Source organism: Pristiophorus japonicus, chromosome 2 (genome assembly GCF_044704955.1).
Source record: "Pristiophorus japonicus isolate sPriJap1 chromosome 2, sPriJap1.hap1, whole genome shotgun sequence".
Classification (NCBI taxonomy): domain Eukaryota; kingdom Metazoa; phylum Chordata; class Chondrichthyes; family Pristiophoridae; genus Pristiophorus; species Pristiophorus japonicus.
This window is the reverse complement of record NC_091978.1, coordinates 310,373,336-310,396,124: the sequence shown is the minus strand read 5'-3', so window position 1 is coordinate 310,396,124 and position 22,789 is coordinate 310,373,336. Positions and strand designations below refer to the sequence as shown.

Sequence of the window (22,789 nt, the reverse complement as noted above, 5' to 3'; positions counted from 1 at the left end):
CGAACACTACCCGCCTCAGTCAGAAAGAATACTTACACGCATTGGTTATGGCGAAGCTGTTTGCTACCTCCAAATTGTCAACGTGGGGCGTCAGCCTCAATTCATGTGAATTATGCTGAAAAATTCCTAAACGAAACGCGCTGTATTCCTGATCTGCCCCTCTTGGGAATAACCCCCCTGTAATAGAGGGAAAAAAATAACTAGTTTTACCTGTCCTACGCTTTATTCAGAATTCATCAAAGGAAACTTATACGTGCAGCGATGTATTTATGGTTTATGGTCAAAATAAGATTATGAAGGTCATCAAAAGTTATATAAATGGAAATCACGGATGCTAAAATATGAGATTAAGAATCTCCATGAGAAATCAATAGTTTTCTAAAATTCTATGACAGCCACTCATTCTCAATCTAACGTTTTATGGCAGAGAATGCAAAAAGGCAAGTGCGATCGATAGAATTAGAGTATTGCAGACAATGGGGTACAGAAAATGAAGAATGAAGATGATTTGGTAATTACAGTTATTTTATTTGAGAGTAACTCACCTATTTGTACGCTGGTGGGAGAAGAGGCACCAAACGCCAGTCCGCAAAACCAAGAAAGCAGAAAGACAGATATATGCTGCATAATCTTTTGCATTTCCGACAAAATACTGCAACCGCGATATAATCCTTCCCTTTCAGGATTTGTTGTAAGGCTCAGATCCTTTGCATAACGCAGTTTCAAGAAAGGGGAGAGAAAGAGAGCGAGAAAACAATGAACACCTCGTTGACGAACGCGGTCTTTCTGGGTTGGAAAAGCAGCAGGAGCAGTAGGAAGATGTGAAAAGCAGTTTTAGCACTGCGCTTTACCCAGCATCACCCCTCAGTACAGCCACGCTGCCACAGACATGTCTTGATTCTTAATAAATCCGAACACACGAACATAACCGACCAGTGACCGAACACATGCACATTCCTCCCGACCAATCCAGGGAGGCCTTCACTCGGATTCATTAGGCGTCCATGTTTTTCACAATGCTTTTGCTTGTCCTATTCATTTTCATCTTGTCACTTAGGGTCTATATATTAACACCACTATTAGAATGACTTACTTCAAATTACAAAGAGTGGTGTCAGTTAAAGTGAAAAGGGAAAACACGTTCATTAGATGTCCATACTATTCATTCTGCTGTTAACAATGGCATTATCAAGATTGGCATACTAGCAACGCTCGATTTATTAACCTTAACATATTCATAATCTCCAGATTTTATAAATCCATAGTAAGCTCATATTAACCACGCATGTGTGTTATTAATATGGCACTATTAATACTTCATACATTAATGCTAACGTGAAACAATAATTATAAGATTGCAATCGCACAAAAACAAGAATTTCAATCCATTTATTAAACATCAGCATCACAGTTGTTCTTAATTTCCATATGAGCAGAACATCACTTTTTAAGACAATAATACATCTGATTATAATCTTGCCATTGTTGCCTAACCTTTCGACGTGTTTCTCAGCATACTTATCCTAATTAATAACATAATTTAGATCACATAGGATAACACCGTGTTTAATATTCTGACAATCAATGTGAATGTTATATTTTAACGTATGTGCACGATGAATTAGTTGTCTGTCGCACTAAACAATCAATGTTTGTGTTAATAATAGGATTTTTCACACTCATACTCCTAGTAATTGCGACATATAAAGCTTAAACTAATAGGAATGTTGCTTTTTGCCGGATCATTAATCCAACAACGTTACTACAGTTGATTTAATCTAGTGTTTGCTACATTATGAACACATTATCAACCACCTATTCGGTGTTGACTCTTGCTTATTAATATCCCTATGATGTAGATATTGTAAAACATGCATATTTGGACGAAAGGAGGTACATTAACTGACCAAGCATTTCACGGTTTTTCATCATTCAACATCTCTGCTTATTTCGGTTCAATGATAAGTGTGGTACCAACTCAAGTTAAAGTCAGATAAAGAGAGAAGGGCGCGGCATAAAGGCTGTGACTTATGCACAATGGTACCCAGAAAAATGACTAACACGTCTTGTTACATTTTAAGGTGCTGTGTCAGCGAGATTAGAAACAATTATTTTGGGGTTATACAGGCTAATGTGTCAACAAAAGTGACGCAGGCAACACGCCTTCCTCCTTTCTCACGTGTTAACTCAAGCAGCGATTATAATTATTTGCGGGCCCCACCGAATTATATAAGTGTAATTTAAAACATCCAATTCCTACAGCAAATACAACAATGTGATTGAACGCACTCTTTTCCTCCAAGCGCAGTGACTACTTTGATTATGAAATAAAGCTAAACATAATCAATATGTGATCATGGAAAGACGTTTTCTTTTTAAATAAAAGACTGTTGCGTGGAGCAAGAGAAAACGGGCTCCAATGGAAACAAATGTTCAAAAACAGCTCCCATCTTTTGACTGGCCAACGAATTGATAGACTAAGACAATACCTGCTTATCTCTTATTTCGGTGACTTGTAATCAATTCATTGACTGATAGGAGTAACTAGCCTGGCTAGATTGATATTAATACTTTAGCCAATGGACTGCTTCTTAAACACAAATACAGTATATTTCACTTTGCAGGTGCAGTGCATCTTATAATCTTAACGGTGTCACGGTAAAATGTAAAACCTGGAGTGGGCTCGGCAGGAGGAGATGAGCTGTGCCTTGTCCAGGTTTACTTCTGTAAAAGGTCCAAGTGCCGCGGTGCCGATGAAATGGGGGGAATAATTAAGTGTAAATGGTTGAATTAGAATCGAAGGGCCAGGTAACGCCCAGTGTTAGTCCCAGCTAAATACGTTTTGTAAAGTCCTAGTTAATTAAAAAATAATTAATATCACCGCAAAATTCAAAGATATATTAAATATTCCAAAATATCAGCGCCATATGGAAATATATCGACACGTCATGGTAATCTCAGTTATTGAAATGTGTTCGCAATCATTAGTATACTCGGCATAAAAACTGATAGCTAAGATTTTGTGTTAATCAATTATTTGCTTTTTATTATTTTTGAAGTTTCTAAAAGATGTATTATCTTATTCACCCGAGGAAACAATTTTGGTGTTCTTCTCAGTGGATGGCTGAAGAATTATCAGTGCCACACAAATAAACTATTGTATGATTTACTCTGCAATTTCTTAGATTGTACATGCTCAGCGCAAAGAAAGACGGTAAATGAGAGAAAATTGATATTTGGCACTGATTATAAAGGCAGTAATTTGATCAAGAAGTTCACATGATGAAAGACAAGAGTGAAACTAAATGGTTCATCTAAATCTCCAAATGAGATTATAGCATTGAAATCATTGCAGACCGTACTTATTGCACCGAGGCAATACTCCAGCTTATGTTTAACTCACATTCATGAAGCTTAAAAAAATTGGATTGGGCTCAATTTTTCATGAACCAGAGCTATCAATATGATAACTAGAGTGTTGTTCACTGATGTATGATGATTTCTATACTAAAAAATGATTCATAGAATCATAGAATCAAAGAATGGTTGCATCACAGAAGGAGGCCATTCAGCCCATCGAGTCCGTGCCGACTCTCCGCAGGAGCACTTCAACTAGTCCCACTCCCCCGCCCTTTCCCCGTAGCACTGCGATTTTTTTTCCTTCAGGTACTTCTCCAATTCTCTTTCAAAAGCCATGATTGTATCTGCCTCCACCACCCTTTCAGGTAATGCATTCCAGATCCAAACCACTCGCTGCATAAAAAAAGTTTTCCCTCATGGTTCTTCTGCCAAACACCTCAAATCTGTGTCTTCTGGTTCTCGACCCTTTCGCCAATAGGAAAAGTATCTCTCTATCGACTCTGTCTAGACCCCTTATGATTTTGAATACCTCTATCAAATCTCCTCTCAACCTTCTCTGCTCTAACGAGAACAACACCAGCTTCTCAAGTCAAGCCAGGTAACTCGGAACCATTCATCCCTGGAATCATGCTTGTAAATACTTTCTGCATCCTCTCTAAGGCCGTTACATCCTTCCTAAAGTGCAGTGTCCAGATTTGGACACAATATTCCAGTTGAAGCCAAAGCAGTGTTTTATAAAGGTTCATCATAACATCCTTGCTTTTGTACTCTATGCCTCTATTTATGAAGCCCAGGATCCCATATACTATTTTTAGCTGCTTTCTCAACCTGCCCTGCCACCTTCAACAATTTGTGCACATACACCTGCAGGTCTCTCTGCTCATGCACCCCATTTAGGATTGGACTCACTAGTTTATATTGCTTCTCCTCATTCTTCATATCAAAATGTATCACTTTGCACTTTTCTGCGTTAAATTTCTTCTGCCACGTGCTGCCCATTGCACCAGCCTGATTATGCCTTCTTGAAGTATATCACCATCCTCCTCACTGTTCACTATACTTCTGAGTTTTGTGTCATCTGTAAATTTTGAAATTGTGCCATGTATACCCAAGTCTAATATATATCAAGAAAAGCAGTCGTCCTAGCACTGACCCCTGTGTACCTTCCTCCAGTCCGATAAACAAGTGTTTCCTGTCACTTAGCCAATTTTGTATCCATGCTGTCACTGTCTTTTTATTCCATGGGCTCCAACTTTGCTGGCAAGCCTATTATATGGCACTTTATCAAACGCCTTTTGGAAGTCCATGTACACCATATCAACTACATTGCCTTCATGAGCCCTCTATGTTACCTCATCAAAAAACTCAATCAAGTTGGTTAAACATGATTTGCCTTTAACAAATCTGTGCTGGTTTTCCTTAATTAATCCATACTTGTCCTAGTGACTGTTAATTTTGTCCCAGATTATCATTTCAAAAAGCTTACCGAGGTTACATTGACTGGCCTGTAGTTGCTGGGTTTATCCTTACACCCTTTTTTGAACAAGGGTCTAATATTTGCAATTCTCTAGGCCTCTGGCACCACTCCTGTATCTAAGGATTGGAAGATTATGGCTAGTACCTCTGCAATTTCCACTCTTACTTCCCTCAACATCTGTGCTGCATCCCGTCCGGTCCTGGTGACTTATCTACTCTAAGTACAGCAAGCCTTTCTATTACCTTCTCGTTATCAATTTTTAACTGATCCAGTATCTCAACTGCCTCCTCTTTCACTATGATTTTAGCAGCATCTTCTTCCTTGGTAAAGACAGATACAAAATAATCATTTAGTTAGTACCTAAGCCATGCCCTCTGCCTCCATGTGTAGAACTCCATTTTGGTCCCTAATCAGGCCACCCCTCCTCTTACTACCCGATTACTACTTATATGCCTATAGAAGACTTTTGGATTCCCTTTTATGTTAGCTTCCAATCTATTCTTGTACTCTCTCTTTGCCCCTCTTATTTCCTTTTTCACTTCCCCTCTGAACTTTCTATATTCAACCTGGTTCTCACTTGTATTCTCAACTTGACACCTGTCATATGCCCTCTTTTTCTGCTTCATCTTACTCGCTATCTCTTTCGTCATCCAGGGAGTTCTGGCTTTGGCTGCCCTACCTTTCCCCCTCGTGGAGATGTACATCGACTGTACCCGAACCATCTCCTCTTTAAAAGCAGCCAATTGTTCTATTGCAGTTTTGCCTGGCAATCTTTGATTCCAATTTACCTGGGCCAGATCCATTCTCAACCCACTGAAATTGGCCTTCCTCCAATTAAGTATTTTTGATCTAGATTGCTCCCTGTCATTTTCCATAGCTAATCTAAACCTTATGATACTATGATCACTGTTCCCTAAATGTTTCCTGACTGACACTTGCCCTACTTGACCCACCTCATTCCCCAGAACCAGATCCAGCAATGACTCCTTCCTCATTGGCCCAGAAACATCAAGAAATCAAGAAAGTTCTCCTGAACACATTTCAGAAATTCTTCCCCCTCTCTGTCCTTTACACTATTACTATCCCAGTCTATACTAGGATAGTTGAAGTTCCCCATTATCACTACTCTATAGTTTTTGCACCTCTCTCTAATTTCCCTGCAAATGCGCTCCTTTAAACCTTTCCACTAGTTGGCGGCCTGTAGAATACAACCAGTAGTGTAATGGCTCCTCTATTACTTCTTAACTGTAGGACATCCTCTCTCTCCAGCACTGTAACATTCTCCTTATTCAATACTACCATTCACCCCCTTTCTTTCCTTCCCTATCTTTCTTGAACACCTTATATCCAGGAATATTTAGTACCCAATCCAGCTCTTTTTTCTGCCACGTCTCCGTTATCGCTTCGACGTCATATTCCCATGGGTCTATTTGCGCCTGCAGCTCACCAACCTTATTTACCACACTTCGTGCATTCGCACACATGCACTGTAAACCTATCTAAGATCTTCTTTTATTCTCTTTTAGTCTAACCCCACCTAATACTGTACTATTTCCTACTCTAGTGCTGTCTCTCTCTCCCAATTCTTTGTGCATTTTGTTTCTCCTTTCTAATGTTACATCGTGGTGCCCACTCCCCTGCCATGCAAATTTAAACCCTCCCGAACAGCACTAGCAAACTGCCCCATGAGGACATTGGTCCCAGCTCTGTTGAGGTGCAATCAGTCTGGCCTGTACAGATCCCACCTCCCCCAGAACCAGTCCCAATGCCCCAAGAAACTAAAGAGCTCCCTCCTGCACCATCTTTCCAGCCACGCATTCATCTGCTCTATCCTCCTATTTTTATATTATTCACTAGTTTGTGGCACCGGGAGTAATCCAGAGATTACTACCTTTGAGGTAGTAATAATGACGAACTAGTTAAGCCCCAGAATTCTGCTGGCTCTCCTCCGTTGCCAAGAGTACAGCTAGTCTGTTCAAACCCTGATCCCATTTCAGTCCCAAGATCAGAGTCATTTGCTTAGAGAGGGCAGGCATCTGCACTGTTTGTGGTGTTTCTTGGGCATTACAGGGGGTGGGGAGGAGCAGGATTTTGTCAAAGGCAGCTTGCTGCTCTGTCAGGGGCTGCCCACTTCTATCAGGATTGGACACACACTCATTTCTGCTTTAATTGCATTAGGCTTTCTTAAATATCAAATTATTAGCCTCTGCATCATACTGGCATTAGAGGCAAGTGAGGCAGAATTAGCAGCATTTATGATGTGACATAATTATGCCAATCCCCCTCTCCCTTCTAAAGATCTTTGTATGGAGGGGATGGTTGGTTGCTAGAAATGGCCTCACTCACTTCTGCTGGAAATTTGCGATGGAGAAAAAGAGAGGAGAGACCCAGTGGAACTGAGTCCTGCCCTAAATTCCAGCTCATCTACCCAATTTACGTTGCCATGGCATCCTCCCAGACTAAGCAATTTTGAGGCCTAGGAATTTAGTCATCATAGAAAGGAGACTTTTATTCAATCAATCTTAGTAAGATTTTGATTCAGTTCCCAAAGGAGAAAGAATGATATTCCAACCCACTACTTAACCCCAAACCAGTGTGTCCTTAATACTTACCATTTTCATATATAATGCCATTTAATAACTTTCTAGCAGGGAGACCAACAGCGAGGGGCACATAAACTAAAATTACTCAGTAAAAACTGAAAAAAGCTGAAGCCCAACTGCTTGGCCTTCAGAGTCTGGAAGAGTGATGAAGACCAATAGGAATTTATCTACAACTCAATCGAGTGTCTTCCTTGCAATATGATGTTGTCTTCCACAGTTTAGATGAACATTCACTAAAATGATAACAACAACAAGCATTTATATAGCACCTTTAATTTAGTAAAATGTCCCAAGGCACTTAATAGGAGTATTATGAGACAACATTTCTTACACCGAGCCACATAAGGAGAAATTAGGGCAGGTGACCAAAAGCTTGTTCAAAGAGGTAGGTTTTAAGGAGCAGTTTAAAAGAGGAAAGAGAGATAGAGAGGCGGAAAAGTTTAGGCAGGGAATTCCAGGGCTTAGGGCCGAGGCAGCTGAATGCACGGCCACCAATGCTTGAGCGATTATAATCAGGGATGCTCAAGAGAACAGAATTAGAGGAGCACAGATATCTTAGGGTTTTGTGGGGCTGAAGGAGATTAGAGAGATTAGGGAGGAGCGAGGTCATGGAGAAATTTGAAAACAAGGATGAGAATTTGTTCAAAAAAAACACCCGAAATACATATGTGCCAATAATGCAATGGTATTTTCCCAAAGGTGCCAATGCATGTCAGTCACTAGCTGTCTATTATTTAACTTCCATAATTCATTGGTTGCTAGGAGCAGTTGTAGGTGATTCTCTGGCTACGATTAGATAGATAATAGCTGGAAAACATGATTATCCATGATTTTTACCTTATGTATATCATCTGCCTTTCAGTACCTGCACACAAACAGTATTTTTATTTTGTGGATTGAAAATTTGGTCGCACGCTAATATACCATTTTTCTTTTCGTAAGTAAACTGAACTGCCTGCAATATAAATGACTAGTGTATCAAACACTGCACCAGAATGCATGCATCCTATCCATCATAATTAAACCAGCACACAGACAGAGCTATTTATACTTCTTAGAGTGAGTAAGTTGCCAGTGCAAGAGAATTGGTGAATATAACACTTCCAGTGGTTGATGACACAGTAGAGAAATCAGTGACAAGTTGCAGACAAGCTAGATGCAGGTCACAATCAGAGGTCATGTATGTTTATGAAGGCCAGTGGGCCTAACTTCAAAGTTAAAGTTTTGGGGCAGCAGAAGAATGTCCACAATGTTCATGGCTCACTAGTGAACAAGAGAATGGAAAAATCCACTTAAAAAAAGAACACCTAAGATAAATATAGGTCAATAATGCAATGGCAGGCTCCCAAAGGTGTGAATGCATGTCAATCACTGGTTGTCTATTATTGGACTTCCAGAATTAATTGGTTATTAGGGATTCAATTTTTCCAACCCCTTTTTTTGCACCGATTTTGCGCGCTGGAAACGGCGCCGGAAAAAAGTCACCCCATCCTGGCTGCTCTTCCGAGTCCTCGGAGTCCCAGTGTGGCAGGCATTGTGAAGTGGGGGGTGGAGCAACAGGTCAGCACCGAAAACAGTGCCGGCACCTGCGCGCATGCGCAGTGAAGTCTGCGCGCATGCTCTTGCCCTCGCAGCGTGTCCTGCGGGCTGTGAGCAGGACCCAATGCTCGCAGCCCCTATCCCCAGCCGAGTGGCCTCCCGCACTGGCCGACCGGCCCGCTGAGTTCCCGGGCCGAGGTAGGACTTCAGTTTTATTTTTCATTCATTGATGGTTGTGCTTGAGAGTTTTGATTGGGGTTGGGGGGAGGAAGGAGGAGAGTCTGGGGGAGGGAGAAAGAGTGTTTTGGTGGGGGGGAAGAAAGAGTGTTTTGGGGAGAGGAGAAAAAGTGATTTTGGGGGGCGGAGGGGGGGAGAAAGAGTGTTTTAGGGGGGGAGAAAAAGTGTTTTTGGGGGGCGCGGGAGGGGAGAAAGAGTGTTTTGGCGGGGGGGAGAAAGAGTGTTTTGGGGGGGTGGAGAAAGAGTGTTTTAGGGGGGAGAAAAAGTGTTTTTGGGGGGCACGGGAGGGGAGAAAGAGTGTTTTGGCGGGGGGGAGAAAGAGTGTTTTGTGGGGGGGGAGAAAGAGTGTTTTCGGGGGGGGAGAAAGAGTGTTTTGTGGGGGGGGAGAAAGAGTGTTTTGATGGGGGGGGTTGGGGGGAACTTTAAAAAAAAACTTGTTTCTGGCATAAAGGTAGGACTTCTATTTTTTATTTGTTATTGATTGATTGCTTATTACTTTTTGTGGTTTGTTTAGTGCTTTGTAAGCCTTGGTGCAGGTCCTCAGCTTCCTTCTATTTTTTATTTGTTATTGAATGCTTACTTTTGTGCTTTGTTTAGTGTTTTGTAAGTCTTGGTGTTTTAAATGTACTAACCTGCGCCGATTTCTTAACTGTCCGCAAGGTTTTTCAGAGCTGGCCACATACGCTGACCTAAGTCAATTTGGATTAAGTTTTAGCTGGCCAAAGTAGCATAAAGGCCAAAACTGACATAAGTGTCTGGGAACGCCCCCTTTTGAAAAAAAAACTAAACTAAATAAAATTGTACCTAACTGACTTACTCTGGAGCAATTTTTTTGGAGAAAATGGCATTTTTTAACTTACACCAGAAAAAACAACTTACTCCAAAAAAAGTGATGCAAGTCATGGCCAAAATTGGGCCCCAGGAGCCCAATGTGCATGATACACTTGTAGCATATGCTAGGCTAAGTTTAATTCTGATTACGGATGCTGCCCAAAATGTATCTACAGCAACTGAGCCACACTCCAAATGCAGGGCGCCCACTTATAGCCTGGAAAATAGAACATCTCAAAACAAAAAATATAATAATGAATAGTCAACATGGATTTTATTGTGTTCCTAACTCAGATGAGACTGCACACAGGGAGGTTAAAGTAACAGTGACCTCAGTCTTTATTAAGACACTCCAGAGTGAGGAACAGGCTTTAGGGGCCGGCTTATATACAGTGCTCACAAGGGATGCTGGGAACCCTTGGGACTTCAGGGGATACGCTCCCTGGTGGCAGAACATGAGTGTGCATGTTTTACAGATACTCCCCCCGCCAAAGTGAAAGAGAAAACTATTTACAAGGTGAAGCGGTCGGGAGCCTTTCTTTCCCTGGTGGATCGCCTCGGTACAAATGTCTGTTCTGGTGTGTTGGCTGTGCCCTCGCTGGGCTGGAGTGTTGTTGGCCCTGCAGGGCTGCTGGGTGAGCCTGGCCTTGCTGGGCTGTTGGGCGTGATGGGTTCGATTTCCTGGTCCGTGGTGGTGTTGTTGATCCTTTGGGTGTGTGTTGTGGGCTCAAAAAATGTGGTGTCTGCTGTGGGTTGTTCAGGGCAGTCTGTGAACCGCAGCCTCGTTTGGTCCAGGTGCTTTCTGCAAATTTGTCCATTGTCTAGTTTGACGACAAACACCCTACTCCCTTCTTTAGCTATCACTGTGCCCGCGATCCACTTGGGACCATGTACATAGTTTAGCACATACACAGTGTCATTCAGATCAATTTTCCGTGACACAGTGGCGCGGCCATCGTTTAAATTTTGTTGCTGCCGCCTGCTCTCTACCTGATCATGCAGGTTGGGGTGAACCAGCGAGAGTCTGGTTTTCAATGTCTTTTTCATGAGTAGCTCAGCCGGGGGCACCCCTGTGAGCGACTGGGGTCTCGTGTGGTAGCTGAGCAGTACTCGGGACAGGCGGGTTTGGAATGAGCCTTCTGTGACTCTTTTAAGGCTCTGTTTGATTGTTTATACTGCCCGCTCTGCCTGCCCATTGGAGGCTGGTTTAAATGGGGCCGAGATGACATGTTTGATCCCATTGCGAGTCATGAATTCTTTAAATTCGGCACTGGTGAAACATGGCCCGGTGTCACTGACCAGTATGTCAGGCAGGCCGTGGGTGGCTAACATGGCCCTCAGGCTTTCAATGGTGGCGGGGACGGTGCTTCCCGACATTATTTCACATTCAATCCATTTTGAAAATGCATCCAACAACACCAGTAACATTTTACCGAGAAACGGGCCCACATAGTCAACATGGATCCTCGACCATGGTCTGGAGGGCCAGGACCACAAACTTGGTAGTGCCTCTCTGGGCGCGTTGCTCAACTGAGCACACATGATGTATTGCCGTACACAGGACTCAAAGTCAATGTCAATACTGGGCCACCACATGTGGAATCTGGCTATCGCTTTCATCATTCCTATACCCGGGTGTGTGCTGTGGAGATCCGAGATGAACGTCTCCCTGCCCTTTTTTGGTAGCACTACGCGATTACCCCACAATAGGCAGTCTGCCTGAATGGACAGCTCATTCTTTCGCTGCTGAAACGGCTTGATTAGCTCTTGCATTTCAACGGGGATGCTGGCCCAGCTCCCATGAGGTATACAGTTTTTTACTAGGGACAGCAGAGGATCTTGGCTGGTCCAAGTCCTAATCTGGCAGGCCGCGACAGGTGATTTATCATTTTCAAATGCTTCCATGACCATCAACAAGTCTGCGGTCTGCGCCACCATCAACAAGTTTGCAGGCCGCGTGGTGGGCAATAGTAGCCGACTGAGAGCATCCACACAGTTCTCGGTGCCTGGCCCATGGCGGATGGTATAGTTATACGCTGATAGCGCGAGTGCCCACCTTTGTATGCAGGCTGAGGCATTAGTATTTATCCCCTTGTTTTCAGCGAACAGGTATATGAGGGGCTTGTGATCGGTTTCCAGCTCAAATTTGAGGCCAAACAGGTACTGATGCATTTTCACCACCACGAACACACACGCTAATGCCTCTTTCTCAATCATCCTCTCGGCCTTAGACAAGCTCCTGGAGGCATAGGCGACAGGTTGCAACTTCCCCGCAACGTTAGCTTGTTGTAATACACACCTGACTCCGTACGACGATGCATCACATGCTAGCACATGTCTTTACACGGGTTATACAATACAAGAAGCTTGTTGGAGCATAAAATGTTTCTGGCTTTCTCAAAAGCAATTACTTGTTTTTTTTCCCCATACCCAGTTCTCACCTTTACGCAATAACACATGTAGGGGCTCTAAGAGGGTGCTTAACCCGGGTAGGAAGTTACCAAAATAGTTGAGGAGTCCCAGGAACGACTACAGCTCCATGACGTTCTGTGGCCTGGGCGCATTCCTGATAGCTTCTGTCTTGGCGACTGTGGGCCAAATGCATTCGCCGTGATCTTTCTCTGCAAAAACTCCACTTCTGTTGCCATGAAGATGCATTTCGACCTCTTCAGCCGCAGTCCGACGCGATCCAGTCTCTGGAGGACCTCCTCCAGGTTTTGTCGGTGCTCAACGGTGCCCCGACCCCTGACCAATATGTCGTCCTGAAAAACCACCATGTGTGGTACCAACTTGAGTAGGCTCTCCATGTTTCTCTGGAAGATCACTGCAGCTGATCGAATTCCAAACGGGCATTTGTTGTAGATGAACAGTCCCTTGTGCGTGTTGATGCAGGTGAGGCCCTTCCATGACTCCTTCAGCTCCTGCGTCATGTAGGCCGAAGTCAAGTCGAGCTTGGTGAACATCTTGCCTCCTGCCAGCATCGCAAATAGTTCGTCTGCCTTAGGTAGCGGGTATTGGTCCTGCAGCGAGAAACGATTAATAGTTATCCTGACCGTGCCATCATTTTTGAGTACTGGAACAATCGGGCTGGCCCACTTGCTGAATTCCACTGGGGAGATGATGCCCTCGCGTTGCAGCCTTCCAGCTTGATTTCCAATCTCTCCCTCATCATGTGAGGTACCGCTCGTGCTTTGTGGTGAATGGGTCGTGCCTCTGGGACCAAGTGGATCCGCACCTTCACCCCGGAAAAGTTTCCAATGCCTGGCTCAAAAAGGTAAGGAAATTTGTTAAGAATCTGGGTACATGAGGCCTCATCGACATGTGATAGTGCTCGGATGTCATCCCAGTTCCAGCGGATTTTGCCCAGCCAAGGTGTGCCTGTTTTAAAAAAATATTTAATAATTTCTGGGATGTGGGCATTGCTGATAAGGCCAACAATTATTAGCCATCCCTAATTGCCCTTGTGTAGGTGGTGATGAGCCGCCTTCTTGAACCGCTGCAGGGTAGCCGGCGCCTCACAACTTGAGCCTCCTCGGGGAAATCCACTCCATGCCTTTCAGTTCTGCGTGGAGGGGCTTCCTATACGGGCTGCTCTTGCATACTCTCCACTTTGCCATCCTCGTCTGCTTTTCGGACACGCCATGGCGCACCACCTTGCCGTCCGGAGGAGGCGGGGGTCCCCAATGGAGTGCATTCTACGCGGGAGTCCTCCCTCTATTTATTTGGGATTTGGCCTGGAGGGTGTTGCACAGAGCAATCCCGTGCAATAAGTTTTTAAGTCGGTTCACAGGCTCCCAGGCCACCTGCAATTTCTGCGGTCTGGAAGAGTCCGTGTTCCATGTTTTTATCGAATGTGCGCGGTTGCAGCCCCTATTTCATTATTTGAAGGGGCTGCCCCTCAAATTCTGGCTGCACTTCAGTCCCACACTCTTGATCTTTGGGCACCCTGAGGGGAGCGAGCCGGTCGGAAGGCCTCGTCGCAGGACTGCTCCAGGGCATGGCCAAGGGGGCCATCAGCCGGTCCAGGCAGCGGGCGGTCGAGGAGGTCATTCAGCCCGACTGCCTGCCTCTCTTCCGCGGTTACATCCAAGCCTGGATATGGAGCACGTGGTGTTCACCGGTACGCTTGCTGCCTTCTGCGAGAAGTGGGCGCCGGAGGGACTGGAGTGCATCATCACCCCCGGCAACCACATTTTAATTTGATAATTTAAGTTTAAAGTTTAATTTGTTTAATGTGTCGGTTTTAGTGACCCCACCCCCTTTTTTTAGCCAGGGGGCACTTGTATAATTTCTCTTTTTAATGCCCTAAAACCCCACCCCCCAAAGAAAAAGGGGAAAAAATGTATTTTGGTGTGTGACCCTCCTTGCAGGGGACATTTGTTTAAAGTGCACAACTAAAATAGTTGAACTGCTGCAGTCTGTGTGGTGCTTTGTAGCAGTTAAGAGTCAGCCACATTGCTGTGGCTCTGGAGTTACATGTAGGTCAGACCAGCTAAGGGCGTCAAATTTTTTTCTCTAAAGGACATTAGTGAACCAGATGGGTTTTTATGACAATCCGGTAGATTCATGGTCACCATTACTGATACTACATTTTTATTCCAGATATATTTAATTAGATGAATTTAAATTCTCAGCTGCTATGGTGGGATTTGAACTCATGTCTCCAGATCGTAAAAGTGGTAGTCCAGGCCTCTGGATTATTAGTCAAGTAAAATAACCACTATGCTGCTGGTATTGCGGCTCATCATGGACTGATTCTGAGGACCAAGGTGAGATAGTATAAACGGCACCCATGTTGATGGAATAGATGGTAGGTCAAGTCGAGATGACAGAAGCAATGTCAGTGGTGTGATAGGTTCTTCCAATGAGGTGAGACTGGATGGTGACTTTTGCAACCTGTAGAAAGCTAAATCTTTGCTGGGAATGCAAACAGCAACAGCTTCTGCCTGGGGAAAGTGACCAGCTGTGAGGTGGAAGCTTTTATTGTACATTTCATGCTGTCAACTAATTAGCTGGAGCAATGGCCACTCAACTCCCGCCTCAGGTTGACAGACGTGGTTCCCGAGCTGCATGAATCCCATGGGCAGCCAGGGAAATTTGAAAGGTAGGCTGAAAAAGGTGCTTAAGGGTCTAACAACAAGATGATAATGATTTGAATTAGATCTCCTGCCTCTGCCGGTCAGGTGGTTGCCGCACCCGCAAACACACCCAAGGGAAAGGCACGTGGGGGCGGAATGACGACGGGTTCCTGATCCGCTCCAACTTATTTCAAATTTCCCACCTGCCTGGCCTGTGATCGCGCCCGCATGGACACCAGAAAATTCCATCCCGAATGTGCACTTTAGGGGAGTCCAGCAATACTAATGTTGCTTTATCTTTCCTGGTCATCCTGTCCTTCACATAGGGCCAATCTTCCTGCATGGCTCCCATGTTGATGAGAACAGTGTGCTAATGAGGCCATTGTAGTCTATGCTGTTTTTCTGCCAAGTAAAACTGCCTCTGCTTTGAGGGCAGCATGCAGCCCTTCTATTGCTGCTAATGCCCAATGTCCCAGCACTGACTCCCATGGCTACCAAAACTGCCACAAAAAACTGAATTATTAATGAGGCCAAAACATTCTGATGTCCAAATGTAACTGTATTAGCTGCAGTATGAAAAGATCACTTTGTCTTAGAGCCAGACGATAGATCCAAAATACAATGCTGGCTAAGGGCACCTGGTGGTATTGATGAAAACCCAGTCACCCTCCAAGAGGGGTATCACTGGCATGTTAATTGCATCAGGAATTATTTTGGCTTTGAGATATTGGAGCCAATTGACTAAATGGGCAGAAAATAATGGGTATGTGCCCATGTTTCCAATATGTGCTACCTGCTAGTGAGGTTGTTTGCCGAAAGCAGGTTTTCGTAAAGTTGGTCCTGCTGTATCTGTGCAAGTTTGCAAAGGAGAGAGAGAGATGTCCCAATGTGCATTACAGCCAATGAAAAGGATATGCAGTTGTTATTTATAATGGTTAACTCATTCCTGGGAGTAAGGCAGGTAATGTCTTAAAATAAACACCTGTGATACTAAAGATTTATTTCAGGATGTAGGTCCTGTGAGACCTTCTTATCCTTAGTTCATACAACACAACCATATCACTATATCACAGCAGTGATAGATCTCTGTGGGTACAGCAGTGTCCACTCGCATAAAATATCATTAAAAGAATTCCGTTGAAAGACTCTGAAAAGGCACTCTGAGTATTCATTCAGCTCTCAGCCACTGCCCCAATTCAAATCCAATGCAGCAAATGTTCCAAGAAATGCTGGATATAGTCCGAGAACAGCTTGCTAAGAATGTGCTATAATATGGTAGAATTAAAATAAGATTTGCAATTGAAAAGGAGAGTACTATTGAGATTTTTAACTTCAAGATGGCTGATTTGAAGGGTTGATGAAGAATTGATGTCTACTTTTAGATGAGTTCAAAGATGACATTTTAGAGCTTTAAAACAAATTAATTTCAGCAGGTGGAAAGTGTAGTTGAGATTTTTAATAACTATTCCTCTTAAACAATGAAGCTGACTACTTTCTAGAGTTTATCTTTTCACTTCACATATGTTGCAGTTTAACCAGCTAGTCTTCAAGCTCAAGGGAGCACAATTCTTTGATACTTCATGCTTGTGTGCTCCTCCTAAATACTTTGCAAATTCAGGATATCCCACAACATACTGATCTAGCTCCTGATTTTACAATGCTTTGTTACTCAAATGTACTAACACTAGAACTAACTTTCTCATGCTCTAATTTTCAGCACCAAACTCTGATTCAGGCCAGGCTTTCTCTCAGCACAAACTCACTCAGTGGACTTGTCCTTCAGTCAACTATACTAATGGAGTCACTTTCAACTTCGGCAGGGGAGAAAGCTAGCCGTAATGGATCAGCCAGCCATTATACACCCCACCCAATATTCCTTTCCATTAAATTCCGTTCCATTGACGTCCTTTTCATTGATTTCATTGGAATGAATATCAGGCAGGTTGTAGTACTGCCCAGGTGCTGTAAGTTTCTATGATTCTATGAAATGATCTCATTTTATATTTAGTGGGTGTATTCTGATGACTCACAAACTGCCTCACTGAGGAATTCACTCAGCTCTTAGTTGCAACCTCAATTCAACTAACACAATGGAGCAAATGTAATTAACTTTACAGTCATCTTACTTCATTTAACAAACAGCCAATCAATATAATTATCATCTGGTCACCACTTAAAACTCAACCACCACTCCAAATTCCTGCTCAGGTCAACCTCCTTCTCTCAGCACAAACGTGCTCTGCCAGCTCCTCGTCCAGTCAGCATTTTACAGCTTAAGTAGCTTCTTGTGCACCAAGGTGCCCATTTTGATGACTCACTCATGAGTTAACTCAGCTCATTTCACTGTATGAGGTATAAAATCTTCCATATCAGTGTGAAGATATCAATTTGTGTCCTTTCACAGACAGGAGAATCAGGAGAGTTAAAGAAGCAGCAGGACCAGGGGACAGGTACCCACTTGCTTGATTATACAGTGATAAAATCCCTCTTTTAACAAAAAATGTGAGAATATTCTTCTGCAACACACTCATGAAATTATATCCTCAGAAATTACACATGTCAAAGCTATACATTCTCACAATTTGTTGCCTGATTATTAATTACTGAATAACAAAGGGATTCATCTATTTTTCATTGACAGGAATTTGAGGCCCAGTGTGCCAAAGAAGATGAGCCTTGTTTACACAGTATTATCTCTTGCAGCATGACATAACGAGGCATTGATCAGAGGAGCCCAGAGGTGAAGAAAGAGATCCTCTGTTCGCGTTAGTATTAGAAGTGAGGAAAAGTAGCAGGAAATTAGTCGAATTACTAAACTGGAAAAAAAACCTGACTGGTTCTTTGAAGTCAAACAGGATATCAAAGAGACAGGGTGTTAGTGCAGGCATGATCAATAGAAGAGAAGCAGTTACTGCTGATAGTAAACATTGAATTGCAAAGAATGGTGAAATCAGCAAGGGAGAAATTAGAGTTGTTAGATTCAATTTTGTTTGACAAGAAGTTGCAAAATTCTGCAAGGTTAGTGATAGCAATATAATTCAGTGATTTGAGGGAGACATATTTTTAGCTTTGGGAGATTGAAGTCAGAAGATTCATGTGTTAAGGTAAGCAGCAGGGACCGGAATTCAGAGTAGAAAGGAGGAAACGGCAGAAAAAGTGAAACTTATAAATTGTGGTTTATTTTTTATTTTTACCGTGCATGGTTTTTTTGTCCTTGAATTTCAACGTGTATCCTGTTATAGGAAAGCAGATGTAGATATGATAAGATTATGAGTTACTTTCACTGTAACACCAGGAGGGGAATTCTTTTAGTGCTCCATTGTTGAATGCTATATTTTTATTTGCGTTTGCTTCTCTTCTCTAAAGGTGAAATCGTAGTTCAGACTGAGAATTATGTGATAAAGTTGTGATAAATTTTGCAATGCACTCGAATATTTTATCTCACAACAACAACTTGTATTTTATATAGCTCCTTTAACGTAGTAAAATGTCCCAAGGCACTTCGCAGGAGTATTATAAGACAAAAAATTTGATACCGAGCTACATGAGAAGAAATTAGGACAGGTGACAAAAGCTTGGTGAAAGAGGTAGGTTTTAAGTAGCGTCTTAAAGGAGGAAAGAGAGGTAGCAAGGCGGAGAGGTTTAGGGAGGGAATGCTAGAGCTTAGGGCCTAGGCAGCTGAAGACACGGCCACCAATGGGTTGAGCGATTATAATCAGTGATGCTCACAAGGGCAGAATTAGAGGAGCACAGATAACTCTGAGAGCAGGCGGGCGGGCAGGGGGGGCGCTGAAGATTATTATGAAGATAGAGTGAGGCTATGGAGGGATTTGAAAACCAGGATGAGAATTTTGAAATCGAGGCGTTGCTTAACCGGGAGCCAAAGTAGGTCAGTGAGTAGAGAGGCTCAGCCTCAGACAAATATTGGGGAGAGGGATGGAGTCAGTGGCTGGGGAACGGAGTTTGTGGTGGGGACAAAAACAATGGCTTCCATCTTCCCAATATTTAATTGGAGAAAATTTTTGCTCATCCAGAACTGGATGTCGGACAAGCAGTCTGTCAATTTAGAGACGGTGGAGGGGTCAGGAGAAGTGGTAGTGAGGTAGAGCTGGGTGTCATCAGCGTACATGTGGAAACTGACGCTGTGTTTTTGGATGATGTCACCAAGGGACAACATGTAGATGAGAAATAGGAGGGGGCCAAGGATAGATCCTTGGGGGACACCAGAGGTAATGATGTGGGGGTGGGAAGAGTTGTTGTTGCAGGTCATTTTCTGGCTACAATTAGATTGATAAGAATGGAACCAGGCAAGTGCAGTCCTACCCAGCTGGACGATGGTGGAGCGGTGTTACAGAAGGATAGAGTGGTCAACCATGTCAAAGGCGGCAGACAAGTCAAGAAGGACAAGGAGGGATAGTGTGCCTTTGTCACAGTCACAAAGGATGCAATTTGTGATACTAATGAAAACATTTAATATCACATCGTTCCACCCATCCACCCACCCATCCACCCACTTACCGGGAGTGCATATCAGAAAAAACACGAGCACGATCTCAAGATTGCCTGGAGCATTGGCCCTGAAGCATGTATTTAGCACATGTGCAATATTTGTGTGGCTAGGATTGTATTTCCCCCGCTAGTGAGATGTTTTATTATAACTCACATGCTGCTATTCCAAGCCTACAATGACAGCAAAGTATAAATGTTACAAAGAGGCACTTTCCAACAAACTTTGCATTTCAAGACAATATCTGCATGTTGTTTGTATGATTGTGTGTATGCCTTGTGGGGAGGCTAGGAGGGGGGGGGGTGGTGAGAAGGGAGCAAGGCATAAGAATTGGATAGTACTAGCCTATGGTTGGAAGAAACCTCCAGCTCCATAGTCTCTTACCCCAACTTACTTTTATAATCAAGGTTGTTTAAAATGGCATCTTCCAAAGGAGTCACTGGCTAATAATTTCTGAGTCCTCATTCAGTTTAGGTCTGTTGCCTTGAATTAGATGCAGATTTGTCATGTAAGAAGAGAAATGATCTTGACATTCTTTAAATTGAAGAAAATGCACAGCAACAGACATGCTGCAGTTGCAGCTTACCTTAGGTGTTGGTAAGTGACCAAGCTTCATGCAGCTGAGTTCTGTTACAGTGCTATTATGTCTGAAGCTCTTTGAAGAATGTGTCAAGGTTTTCATTTCGATGTTGCAGCTTGCCATGTGGCCTATGGATATGCATGGTCAACAACAAAATAGCTGTGAGGTCTTAGCATGGGCCAGCAATAAATGTACAATGTATTGCCCAATAACACTTTGTGCCATGCATATTTGAACCTATTAAATAAAACTGTTGGACAGGCTTACCTATGATGAGCCATCTTCCTGTGCATCTATCCCTAGATCTTGCAGGTAGTGCATGCAGTGTTGAGCTATATCACCATCCAGGGTGAAAATATTGGCTGGAATATTGTGCGGGCCATGAATCGGAAGCACCTGCTTTTGTATTCAAAATCCTGATATGCATTTTCATCATGCAAAGCTCTACCTTGGAGCACTGAATCATAACATTTACCGCAATGAATATAGTGTCATTGTGAGCTATGATATTGCAGGCAAGCAGATGGAGTAAATCGCAACCAGGAAATGTTGAGGACAATAGACAGCTGATCACTATACCAACCAGCTACTCCCAGGTGACATGCAAGGCGTAACTAAACTGGTACTGACTAGGGAGCGTGTTGGACAAGGCTTAAGCTGAACAAAAAAGTTGTCACTGAGTTGTGTCACCTAGTGTGAGCTATTACACAAGTGCGTTCAGTAACTTCAGCATTGCTGATGAATGTTGAGGTTGCAACTGTTTTCAATTTCTATGTCACTGGCACTTTCTAGGTGCCAGTGGCACAATCCCCTGGGAGGACAGGCACACCAACATCAGTGTCCTCGTCCAGGCTAACATCCCCAGTATTGAAGCACTGACCACACTCGATCAGCTTTGCTGGGCAGGTCACATAGTTCGTGTTATGTATGTAAACCTGTAAATACCATGCCTAACCACCAGAGGGCTTATCCCCTGGAGTTCCAAGGGATCCCACAATCTTACTTTGAGCTTGCAGTATCTAGTTTGACACTTTATTCAAGACATAACAGTTCACATGTCAGACACAAAACTCCCTAAGCAAATGCTCTATGTGGAGCTCCTTCATGGCAAATGAGCCAAAGGTGGGCAGTGGAAACGTTACAAGGATACCCTCAAAGCCTCCCTGGTAAAGTGCGACATCACCACTGACACCTGGGAGACCCTGGCCGAAGACTGCCCTAGGTGGAGAAAGTGCATCCGGGAGGGCTTTGAGCTCTTCGAATCTCAACGCTGAGAGCGTGAAGAGGTAAATCGCAGGCAGCGGAAGGAGCGCGCGACAAACCAGTCCCACCCACCCCTGCCCTTGACGAATGTCTGTCCCACCTGTAACAGGGTCTGTGGCTCTCGTATTGGACTGTTCAGCCACCAAAGAACTCACTTTAGGAGTGGAAGCAAGTCTTCCTCAATTCCGAAGGACCGCTTATGATGATGATGAGGTGCCACAAGAGACTTGGCTGGAATCAGTCATAATGCAGAGAATTGCTCGATTTGTGATGTGGTGGAAGCCCTCTTTCATAAGACTTAACATATAATTCAGTATGAACCACCAGGAGCAGGAACAAAGACAAATTGGTCCAGCTTGCCAAATGGCAGAGATTATTGATTATTTGTGCATTGTCATATAAATGGCTACTCATAAAACAGAGTCATACATGACCAGGAAAGCAATCCAATCCCTCAATTAGAAAATTGCTTGTGATCATCTCTTAATCATGGCCATCAGTACTAACAGGGACTATGTATGATGTATTTATACAGTGGGAATCAAATTTGATGGAGCTATTTGAAAGCAAAAGTTATATAAAAGATGGCTCCATACAGGAGCTCAGTGACAGCACAGAGCACAGAGCAAGCTTCTGGAGTGCCAAAGTAACATTTATATACTTGGATAGCAAAGAAGTTTCCTCACCACATTACTTTCTGAAAATTGGCAAAATTGTTTCAGTGAGCTGTATGTTGGACAATATGGCCACGCATTCACAGAGGGTTTACAATGGAGGTGTGTTGGAGGCTGGAGGAAGTCTGAGACCAGCAGCAGAAGAAAGTAGAAGATAATAAACAACGATCAGAAGACCAGATATTTCAGGCTGACATGAGTGCAGGTGGGAGGCAGAGTCCTTTCTTTTCAGGAGGCCCTTATCTCAATAAAAACAACATTTACTTGCTGTGGTGTATGTAGCACACAAATCACTGACTCCACACGGTCTGGTGTTAATCTAACTGCTGTGACCTTCGTTCTTTATTGAACAGCACCAGAGTGCCTCTCAGGTGTGGTGGTCAGCCTTTTATACTGCCTCTTGCAGGTACTTTCAGGTCTCCCACCACAGCGCCCTCTGTGGTGTACCATTGTGCTTATTATACATTTAAGGTGCCAGGACGATACACACATCAATACATAACATCTCACTTCCCCCCGCCCCAGGACGCAGGACAATACACACATCGATACATAACATCTCATACCACCTCCACACCCCCACCCCCGCCCCGCCCCAGTCCCGAAGCCATTGCCGGGGATCTTGACCTTGTTTGTCCAA

At 43.6% G+C, this 22,789-nt stretch overlaps 1 protein-coding gene across 4 annotated transcripts in view; it reads right to left on the bottom strand.

Annotated features, from left to right (window-relative positions):
* The window catches only part of gria2b (glutamate receptor, ionotropic, AMPA 2b), a 202,732-nt gene extending 202,093 nt beyond the window's left edge, over nt 1–639 (bottom strand). For all 4 annotated transcript variants that reach the window (XM_070865247.1, XM_070865248.1, XM_070865249.1 and 1 more), the window contains exons 1-2: nt 546–639; nt 37–177 (exon numbers count right to left, since the gene is read on the bottom strand). In XM_070865247.1, coding sequence (XP_070721348.1) covers nt 37–177; nt 546–639 — 235 coding nt within the window. The remainder of the gene's footprint in view (nt 1–36; nt 178–545) is intronic.
* Between the last annotated feature and the right edge of the window lie 22,150 nt (nt 640–22,789).